General features: G+C 59.0%; 1 protein-coding gene across 6 annotated transcripts in view; it reads right to left on the bottom strand.

Moving 5' to 3' along the window:
* The window catches only part of NTRK3 (neurotrophic receptor tyrosine kinase 3), a 379,660-nt gene extending 369,126 nt beyond the window's left edge, over positions 1 to 10,534 (bottom strand). For all 6 annotated transcript variants that reach the window (XR_004297851.1, XM_032391894.1, XM_032391890.1 and 3 more), the window contains exons 1-2: positions 10,521 to 10,534; positions 9,650 to 9,912 (exon numbers count right to left, since the gene is read on the bottom strand). Coding sequence is in view for 5 of the 6 variants with exons in the window: in XM_032391894.1 (XP_032247785.1) it covers positions 9,650 to 9,897 (248 nt within the window). In the remaining variant the exon portion in view is untranslated. The remainder of the gene's footprint in view (positions 1 to 9,649; positions 9,913 to 10,520) is intronic.
* Positions 10,535 to 11,089: the final 555 nt, after the last annotated feature.

Raw genomic sequence — 11,089 nt, 5'->3', positions numbered from 1 at the left:
AAGGAAGGAAGGAAGGAAGGAAGGAAGGAAGGAAGGAAGGAAGGAAGGAAGAAACTGACCACAACAGAGGGGGTCCCGCCTGCAACCCTGGGTCTGGCAGCCATGGGATGGCCCTGGGGACAGAGTCACAGGACCTGACTCCATGAGCTCAACACCCACCACAAAAGCAGAAGACCCCATCTCCAAAGTTGACAACCATGTTAGCAGGACGGGGCTCATTTATGGACCAACTAGCATGTGGAACAAGACAGTACCTGCTCAAATACAGGAACAGACATAAAAGAGCCAAAGTATTCACAGAAAGGAAAGAGTCCAAACTAGCTGGTCCAGGCAGGGCCCATGACCCTAATTTGCAAGGCACTCTCATACCCACCAATTCAGATGGCTATCTCTGACGGACAGACAGGGTCGGGAGAGCTTAAGAGACAGCACCACGCTCCCCCCTCTGGCAAATATCAGGACCTGGTATTGACTGAGCAGCTACCTGGTATCTAAGAGATTCCCAAGCTCCCATGAGGGAGAAGTGAGAGATGCCCCCACACTTGGGCCAGTATATCAAATGGCCGGAGGGAGTTCATAAAGCTCAATTACTCACGTGACACTAACCCCACAGCATAACCTATCAACTTCTCTGTGTCCACATCAGGACTGATCTTCCTGGGCAGGGGCTATGTCCCATTCATTCATCTCCATTTCCCCCCGTACAGATATGCTGATCCCCGATGCTGCTGACTCACTCCTGTCCACCCAGCGCCCTCTCCCAGCCACCTCCTGGGAAGCTCAGGTCCGGGAGACGACCATGGCTGGGCCGCAGATATGATAAAGGCAGGACCAGCTCTGCAGAGAGAGGCCCCGCCTGGGGGACAGCTGACCCCCCTGCTCATCCCTGGCTCAGGAGCAGCTCTGAGAGCCAGGTCTGCTAGGGCACATCCCACCAGGCTCGCGCCCCATCCTCAGCGCCTGCTCGCCAAGGCAAACACCAGCCTCCAACCGTCTCATGCGCAGCACTGCCCTCTGGTGGCCATGGGGGGTCTATATGCAGACGAACTTGGCAGGCAGGAAGCCAAAGGCTTTAGGGCTTGTTTACCAAGACCTCAGACGTGATGTGCCCAGCACACAGAAGAGATGCACTTGTGCGTGCGCAAAGATACCCCCAGATGCACACACACAGCCCAGTTCACTGTGGGAGGCAGACGGACTGGGACTGCGAGTCGAAGATTGCTCCCTTCACTCTCGCTATCTTTGCAGGAGACTCAAGGTTCCGTCCGCCGCCTCTGAAAGAGCCCAAATCCCTCAGCCCCACAGCAGCCGCTTGCTCGCAGAGGGTGGGGAAAGGAAGTCACACCAGCTGGGGAGGCAGGGCTCCGTGCCAGGACGCAGTGGGTGATTGAGTCAAGCCCATCCCCCTCTCTTGAGCCCCACGTCCTTCCTTGGCAAAACTAGGTTGGACCCCAATTATATCTGAGCCCCTTTCCAGATCAGATGATTTATGGTTCAAAGTCTTGATCTGCTTCCTAACTCAAAAACACTCCCAGATGTCTAGAAACGGAAACATCAACATGGCACCCTAATGTTTAGATAGCCCATCGAACATGTCACCACACTCACTGATCAGACAGGGACCCAGGCGCCAACTCCCAGACGTGACCCAACTCCCAGAAGGGAAAACTGAGACCAGAGGGGTCCTATGATGCGGTGAGCTAGCCAGCCAAGCAGCAGCAAAAATGGGGTGTTTCCACCAATGCCCACCCCACAGTCTCAGCCCTTGGGTGGCTACTCCCGCTCTCTCCATGGGGACAGCTGTGGCCATCCCCCAGGCTCACAGCTCATCCCTGCGAGGCAGACGGAGCTCCCATGAGCAATGGGGCAGAGCTGAGGCAAAAGGAAGGGTGGAGGAGAAGAAAGCCTGTTCATCTGAGGAGGAGGCAAGAGAAGAGGAAGAATTAGAAGTCAGGGAAGATTCTCTGAACACCAGCTTCTAGCTCTCACTGCTTGGCCCTCCAGACACCTTCCTGCTGTTCTGTACCCACCAGCCGTCTTGAAACCCCAAAGCTCTCCCTGGGAGAAGCCACCCAGCCCTCCACTCTCTGATCCAAGCTCTCAAGAGCCATGGGCAGTCAGGGACACGGTCCTGCCAACCGCGCCTCAGCCCAGAGTGGAGCTGCTGGGGACCCAGCCACCAGCTTCCTGAATCCCCGCCAGTCTCAGCTGGTACCTGCTCTCCTGGGGTGGCTGACCTGACCAAGGCCAAGACACCACGGGGTGGTCAAGGAGGCCTGGGAAGAGGGCGTGGCTGAGACACGGCCCCGGGGGAGGCTGCTGTCGGGAACAGGTCAGGAGGAGAGCCCCAAAGCCACCCCGATGGTGAGAGGCCTGTCTATGACCAGGCCGGCCAGACTGCGAGGCCAGCACCACTCCCACCGTCTCGTCTGCCCTCCCCTCCAACCCCAGCCAGGGCAATGTTCACCCACAGAACCGGACTGTTACAACATAAAGGACCCTTCTAGACCTTCACATCTACCCTTTTTTTTTTTTATTAATTGATTATGATGGTCGCATGTTCATGAATGACTGTGTGCGTGCACGTGTCTACCGGTACATATGAGCATGCCTACGAAGACAGCAAAAGAGTCCAGGCAATATAGCTTAATATTAAATGTCAGATCGCTCTGCGTGAAATTCAGGAAGTCACGTTCTGTATCTGGACTCACACCCCGTCTTGTAAAATGGGGTTCACATTAATGAATGAATGAATGCACTTCTCTGATAGGGTTGGTGTGAGGCCATAACGAAGTGTTACCTCTCAGGTGCTTGGAACAGTTGTCTAGAACATAGGAAGTGCTCAATAAAAGCTAGCTGTTGTTAGCGATCATATACTGACAGTTTTCTCTTTGCTGGGCATGATAGAGGGCACCGACCCTCAGAGTGCTGCTAAAAAGTAGTTGTTATTATGCCCAGCTTAGAGAGAAGGAAACTGAGGCCCAGAAGAGGTAAGGGGTTTGTCCAAAGCTAGGGAGAGGCTAGGCCCAGAGGATCCGCTGGAGAAACCCAGTTTCTATGGTCCTCTCCACACTTGAGGATTCTAAGGAACACATCCTGCCTGAAATCTCCCATCACCCAGACGGGGGACCCTGCTGATGGAACAAAACAGATGGGGGGCTGGGAGGCAGAGGTGAGGCTGGAGAGAGAGGCTGGGCTCGCAAGCCAGCTGAGCCCACAGCCTCCCCAGGCCTGCTGGTAAAGAGAGCAGAGCAGAAAGCCGCACTGTGAGTGAATCTCGAATTGGCGTGGGCTACAGGCTGCAAGGAGCCCTGGGGCTGCCAGCCTCGCATAGTTGCTGCCTCTGGGGACCCCAGATTTGGAAACATCGCCCCAGAGGGAGACAGAGTCGTGGGCAAGGCTCTGGCTTTGACAGAGTGCCCAGGACGGGCTCCAGGGCGGAGCAGAAGAGGGTGACGCCTACACCACCACCTGGGAAGAGCGGCCTTCCAGAAACCCTCGGGCCCCAGGCCAGTCGCTGCTCTGGTCTGGGCCTCTCATGGGCCCCTTATGCGGAGCATGAGGGAGGGGTCACCCGCAGCAGTCCCTCCCAGCCCTGAGTTCTGGTGAGCTTTGCACACGGGGTGAAGGCAGAAAATGGAGGATCCTCATGGGGCTTCCCAGGGCTCCACAGGGCACTGAGCTTCTGTCTGGGCTTCACTGGAGTCCTCATCTTTGGAGAGGCAATGTGTTTCCCAAGGTGGAGGCAACTAGGCTTCAGGGATGGATGACAGGTGAGCAAGTGTGGCCCGGAGCAAGAGGAGCAAGAGCTCCCCAGATGACTGGGGAGCAAGTGTGGCCTCCACTCAGGCCACGCTTAGACCCAGCTGCCAGGACTCTCAGCCATCCTCCAATCCCTCCCAGATGGACCATTCCCATAACACTGCCCCTTGGGAGAAAGAGAACTTGCTGGATGAAAATGACGCCATAGTGTGTCTAGCTGCAGGACCACGGCCAGAGAGAATAGTCAATGGAACCACATAAGCCACAAGACTCTTCTAGAGCTTTCCTTTTGGGAGACACACAACTCAACCCTTTCCTTCATTTTGTTAATCAGTAAAATGGGACTAATCATCCCTGCCTATACACTTCAAGTAGTTGTGGCAAAAATAAACCCAACCTCTGTAAACTGGAGAGCATGAAGGAAATGCTGGGGTGCTCAGGAGGTAAAGAATTGCTAGACAGAAACAAAAAGCAGAACCAGAGGGGTATAGTCCTTTGAGAACTAGCCTGGTCCTAGGGGGCTCAGGGGCCTTAGGAATCCTGGTCCGGTGCTGAGATTCCCCTCCACCCACCACTCAGCCTAATCCCTCCTCTCATTTCCCCTGCCCCCCCGCCCCCCCATCAGTCCACCCCCCACCCCCGAAGCAGAGCCAAGATGGGGAGCCCAGGCTTCAGGGTCACCCCTCCTACCATCAACCCATCTCCCTCCCAAACTCAGGCCCTTCCAATCACAACAACAGTGGGCACTAGTCTTTACGATGATGCATGCTTGAGCAATAAAAATTTTATCTTGTAAGCCCTGAACACTCCTCTCTATTTATTAAGTTATATGCTTGTATATCTTCCTTCCATATGCTAAATATTCCCTTTTCTAGACAAGAATAACTTGAAATGGAAGTTCTAGGGTGTTCCTCCCCCATCTGGCGGAGGCCCCTGCTGGAGCAAGGCATGGAGGCTTTGCAGAGGGACGTCTACTCCCTGCCTTGAGCGCAGGGTGGAGAACGGAGAGCCACAGGAAGCTGGGTGTCCAGCCTCTGAGAGGCTGCAGGCCCCAGTGCTTCCTAAGTGTGACATTTGACTCCAAACTGCGTGGCACTTTCTGGGTGACCCAGAGTTCGGTAGAGGTGGGAAGGGAAGAAGCGAAGGGAAAAACGGCCAGTGGCCACTGGCCAGGGAGGGAAGGGAGCACTCCTGTCCTCTTCCTGGGACCTCACAGAGCCTCCGTGGGGTGCTCCCTGCGCCCTGGGATGGCATCGGTCCCAGCTGGAAGGGACACTGCCCCACGGCCTCAATTCATAGTTGAATTTACAGGCTCAGAAAGGCTACAGTCCCCTCCTACGGCTCACAACGGGTTAGGGGCAGAGCCAGGGGAGGGACCCATGTGTCTCATCCCTTTCTCTATTCCTACCCACCCTGTGGTCAACGGGAGGCCCAAAGCGAGGCCAGAGACAGTGTCTGTGATCCCAGTATAAGCCACTTAATGGGGTCCAGTGGCAGGAGAGATGCCACAATCCTGGCAAAGGTCATCCCGAGGGAAGGTCACAGCCCACCCACACTCCCGCCCAAGAGCCAGCTGGGCTAAGGACCTAGTCCACCCTTACAGTCAGAGAAGAGGAGGCAGCATGCAGGGACAGGCAGGGCAAGGACAGAGAGCATCCCAAGGGAGCGGGCATCAGACACTCCCCCCACCACCTTCTTCACGGAAGCATGCTCCTCTTCAGTCAGGCAGGAGGCTGGATGGCCCCTTGCAGGACGCTGAGCCGCATCCCAGACTCCAGGACCAGCCCTCCAGGGACCAGTACCCAAGCACTCTCAAAGCGAGGGCCAGGGTGGGCTGCTTTTACCCAAAGCTGCCTTGCACTCAGGTCCCTGGAGCTGCAGAGATGACGCTCTGGGCCCCAGAGTGTGCCTGGGAAGACTGACCTGGGCTTGTGGGGGTTGAGGACTCTGGAGCCAGGGAGGACCAGGCCTCCAGGCAAAATCCCAGGGCCTCCAGGCAAAATCCCAGGGCCTCCAGAGCCCCGGGTCCCCAGCCTTCATCCTGGAAGTGCCTCATTCCCCAGAGCTGCAACCACTCCCCCTTCCAAATCTCCCCACAAAGGCCTCCATCTCAGCCTACTTCCCTCAGGCCTAGGCTCAGTGCCTGGCTGAGCTCCATGCTGCCCTTGGGGCCTGGCTCACACCCTTGCCTGCATCCCAGCTCCTATGGGTAATTGTCAAGGTGGCGCTCCCCTTCATCCTTAGACAGGCTGAGAATCAAGGAACCAATACAGCAGCCAAAGCCCAAATGATCCTTCACCCGGCCAGGCGAGGGCCTGCAGGGAAGACTGGGGACATAAAGGGACCAGAGAGTTGCAAACACCAGGGATCCTGTGGTGGCTCCTGCAGAGACCCAGTCGGAGGCTCAGAGTCCCAGCAAAGAGCTCAGCGGTCTTCGAAATCCAGGTAGCCAGCCCCAGGAACAGAGTCCCATGAACCATCTCCTCCCCCTCAATCTTCTGACAGTCAAAGGATGCACCATTGTGACCCAGCCTCAGGCAGGCTTGACCTAGACAGAGGATCCAACTCCCAGCCTCCACCTTTGTGACGACAGAGCCTGGTCGGGCGCGGCAGTGCGCGAAGCCTTCTAGGTAAGGTTACCATGGGCCACGAGCTCCAGTGGCAAAGGAGCTGGTCTCCTGAACAGAAAGAGGCCCAGAAGGAGAGCCCTTTGGGAGGGGAGGAGGGGAGACCCACACTTCTGCTCTGATGCCTTGCAGCGGATTCCCTCCTGACACTGGTGGGGCAGCCACCTCCCTGATCATAGGCGCCCTCAGCCAGCCCCCGACGGGGACCCAAGAGCCACTCCACACACGACTCTGAAAGACCACAGGGAATCTCTTGTCCATCTTAAAAGTCAGGTGTGATCGGTTAAGCACCCAGGGAGGGACCTCAGGGCTCTACAACTCCACAAACAAGAGGGTGTGTCTGTGGAGGCCAGCCCCCTGCAGCCCGCCCCCCCAGTTCCCTTAGCGAGGCCTGATGGAAATGCAGCTTCACCCCAGCCTCTCCCCGAGAGTCTGCCCACGCCGTACCCTTAGGCACACACCAGCAAGAGCTTTAGGCTGATGGAAGGCCAGGGGACCACTGAACTCCCTATCTCTGATAGCATCAGAAATCTGAGGAACACTCTTTCCTCCTGCAAAGTCTGGGCTTCAGCTCAAGTCCCCTTCCCAGGTCATGCTAAAGTCAGGCCTCCTCCCTGCCCTCCTCCTTCTGCCTGCTCTCCAGGCCCTCCTCCCAGCCTGCTTCCACAGGCATCCCGCAGAATGGGGGCCTGGGCCTTGGTGTTGGACAGACTGAGACCTAAGTCTAGCTCACCACTGGGGCTATGTGCCCCGAGAAAAGTTACTTTGCCACCCTGAGCCTCCATTCCCTTGAGTAAAAAGAGGAATGGGAGACATCTGCTTCCCAGGATGAGCATGATTCTCCTCCCTCTCTCCACAGTCCTCCACCTCTAGGCTAGAAGGCTGGGCCCTTCCCGGAGCTCAGTCAATACCAGCCATAGATCTAACAGGGCACTGGGGAGAAGATGGGGTGAGGAAGGGTCACCAGACCCATGACCTCTGACCCTCCTCCCCCACCTGCCAATCCACGCAGCTCCTGTGGGAATCCAGTTCCCTGGCTCTTAGGTGTTGGGGTAGATGTAAGGAAAGGAGTCCTGCCTGCTTGCCAAGAGCCTGAGTCCTGAGACAGGGATGGGGACACACAGTCTCCCAATCCACTCCCTGCCCACTGTCCCCCCATTTGTCTCACTGGGGTCCTCCCATGGCAAAGGGGACAAGAGACCACACCATCCCCTCCCGTCACCCACCTTCCCAGCCCCTCTATCTTGGACGCTTTGCCCGGAAAGAGCAACCCAACTCTCCCTGATCAAACTGCTTCCCCAAGCATCATCTTCAGAGGAGAGACACCACTGCCTGGCTACAGAGAGCCTACGTGATTGTGGCCATCCCTGCCTCCCAATGGCTTCCTGCAGATACACACATCCTTGGAGCAGAGAACAGGCTGACCGAGGCTCACCGGCTCCCAGAGACCCACACCAGGGACCTTCTCTCAAACCTTTAGCCCACCAATCCCCCTGGATATCCCCAGGTCCAGCTCCTGAGCCCCTGGACCCACTGCTAAGCTCCCTCCCCTCCCCACGCCACCCCCCCCACACACACACACACACACACACGAACACACACAGCCCAATGGTGCACTTCCAATCCAGAGTTTCCCTGAGGATCACACTCAGGACCCTCCTCCCACCATCCTCAGGGGCGCTGGAATGCTGTGGCCTGCAGGGCCCGGAGAGGCAGAGTTGGGCCCATCCAGTCTACCCCTGCCAGCCTCTGGCTCCCCCCTTGGCTGTTCATCTCCTCCTCTCAGGCCCACCGACTGCAGGCAGTGAGGAGGTGAATGGCAGGGCCCAGATATGGGTCAAGCCTGTCTCCAGGGCCAGGAGTCAGAGACATCTCCTGGGCTGCACACTTCCTCAAACTGTCAGCTGCAAGAATGCGAGCGCTCTCTCCACGAAGCCAACAGGGCTGGCGGGCTTTCGAGAGCAGAACTGCAATTCCTCCCGGCCTGGCCGCCCCACTGCTGAGGCAAAGGGAGGGCTGCCGCCTGGGAGAGCAGCGCCAATGGCAGATTCAGCAGAGCTTGCGGCCGCCCAAATGCCTTCCTCAGACCCCAGCCAGGACTTCATTGCAAACCCCTCTCTTGGCTTCCTACCCACTTTGAGGGTCCCCAAGGGGTGTGGACCTTGGCAGGTGGATAACAACCCCAGCACCGTTCACACCCTTATCTGGATGTCAGAATGGGGGGGGAGGTCACCTGGCCCCCTGAGGTCAGTGGAAGGAAAGATGGGCAGCCTCCCTGGACCCTCAGCTCTTCTTTCTCCTGAGCCATGGTTCTATCCCCCATCCGTACCCAAGGGAAGGAAGGGAATGCAGGCCACCACAGGTCTCACTCAGACGGGGCAGAACCCAGCAAACGCCAGTCAGAGTTGGAATGTCCAAAAAAAAAAAACAAAAAAACAAAAACGGATCTGCAAGATCCTATAACCCCCATCCTCAAACCATGCCAGCCCACCACCCCCGCCCCCCGCGCCCCCTTCTCCATCCTGACTCGGAATTCCCGGCGCAGTTATCAAAGCTCACAAGGACGGGATCTGTAGGCGCCCAGATGCAGATGAGGGTGGGAAAGGCGGGGGGGTGTCTCGGAAATGCCCAAAATGGGGTTGGAGAGGGCGGGCGAGAGAGAAAGGGAAGAGGTAGGCGTCCATGACGGCCTCGACATGTCCAAAGTCTCCCCGCGAGCAGCCAGCTCCCAACTTGTTTACTTGTCAGCGTGTTTTGCTGCTTCCAAAAGGAAATAGTTAACGATCTCGGCTGGATCGCGAGCAGTCCCTGTCACCTTCCCTCCCGGCTAAGCGCCACCGCTGTCACTGCCGTCGCCGCTGCCGGGGATCGAACCTCGTCTACTTTATTCCACTTGAGCGTGGCCAAACTGTTGCTATTTAGTGGGGGGCAAAGAACCCGGCTCGCACCCTCGCGCCGAGCCCCGGCGGGTGGGGGCGGGGGCGGGAGCTGGGCCCCCGCGCCCCGGGCCGGCTGGGGTCCCCCGCGGGGAGAGGCACCCACGCGGCTCCGGCTCCCGCCTGCTAGGGCCGGAGCACCTGGTCTACGCAGCCCGAGAGCATCTCCCGAGCCACAGCGAGCCTGACGCGCGCCCGGCGGGCGGCGGGCGGCGGGCAGCGGCGAGCTGGGGCGGGCGGAGGGCCGGCTCCCGGCCGCGGGCGGGCGAGAGCGAGACGCGGCGCGAGAGGGGAGGCGGGCTGGGGAGCGGCCGCCCGACTTACATAGAAGTGATATTCCTTGAGATGTCCGTGATGTTGACGCTGGCGTTCCCATTGCTGTTCCCTGAATCCTGCCCTTCCAGGAGGGGGAAGAGGTTCCCATCGTCCGGCCGCCGGCAATTGATCTCAGTCTTGCTGCAGACACAATTTGCAGGGCAAGCCAGCACGGAGCCCACATAGTCCAGCCAGACGCTTCCCAGCAAGAAAATCCGCCAGAAACTACACTTGGCTGGGCAAAGAGAGACATCCATCTCCGATCGCGGCTTCTAAAAAAGAGGAGGAGGAGAGGAGAGGGGGGTGGGGTGGGGGGAGTGGGGAGAGCTGGGGGGGAAGGAAACAAAGACGGCGAGGGAGGGGGGAAGGGGGAGGGGGGGCCTCTGCCTTTGAAACGCCGTGCGATCAGATGCAAAATCCTTCAGCGTCTGAAACCATCGCGGCCGCCGCCGCCGCCGCCGCCGCCGCCGCCGCCGGGTGGGAGCCGCGGGGAGCGCCTAGTGGCGCGGTCTGCCTGGCATGGTGGCCGGCTCGGCGCTCGCCGGCTCGCCGGGTCCGGGGGCTCGGGAAGCGAGCCGCGCTCTCCGACTCCGAGACTTTGCAGGGTTGCAACAGACGGTGGGGAGGCAAAAAAGAAAAAGAAAAAAAAAAAAAGGAAAGGAAAATATGGTGCTAAAGTCACCAAGTCCCACCTACTGGGCAGAATTAAAACGGACACACCTGCAAAACACACACACACACACTCACTCACACATACACACACCCGGAGCCCGGGGGAAGGAGGAGGAGGAAGATGCAGTCGGAGCTGCAGCAGCCGCCGCGAATGGCTCGCCGCGCGCCTGCAGAAATGTACAAGTGCTCAGAGCCTTACGAAACGCACGGGTTCTCGGAGCGTCTTCCTCGGCTCCCTCCCTCTCTCCCCCTCCCTCCTCCCCTCCCTCCTCGCGGCCTCCTCCCCCCGCCCCCCGCCCCGGCTGGGAGCGGCAGGAGAGCGGAATCTCCCCCTCCCTCCCTCTCCCCCTCCCCTTCCCCACACCCCACTCTCTCCCCGCCCGTCCTCTCCCCTCCTCCCTCCCCACCCACCCACCCACCCACCCTCCGGCTCGCGGCTCTCGCCCGCACCGCCACCCGCAGCCGCGCGGCCGCCCGCCCGCTCCACGCCTCGCGGCCCGGCGCCCGCTCGCCGCAGCCAAGGGGAAACCGAGACGGAAGGGAAAAAGTTGCAGTTGGGATTGAGGGGGGTCTGGGCTGGGGAGGGGGAGTTGGCGAGCTGGCTGCGCGACGCCGAAAGGCGCTCTCCTTTCCACTTTTTGGCCCTCGCGCTGCCCGGTGTTTTGCTGCAATCCGGACCGCGAGAGGAAGTGAAATGGACGCGGCCGAGGTGACCGGGGAGTGCTCCCGAGCCTGGGTGGGGGGCACAAGCTCGAAGACGGCGACGGGGGGTGCGGG

Source organism: Phoca vitulina, unplaced genomic scaffold, assembly GCF_004348235.1.
Source record: "Phoca vitulina isolate PV1807 unplaced genomic scaffold, GSC_HSeal_1.0 scaffold65, whole genome shotgun sequence".
Classification (NCBI taxonomy): domain Eukaryota; kingdom Metazoa; phylum Chordata; class Mammalia; order Carnivora; family Phocidae; genus Phoca; species Phoca vitulina.
This window is presented reverse-complemented; position numbering and strand designations above follow the sequence as displayed.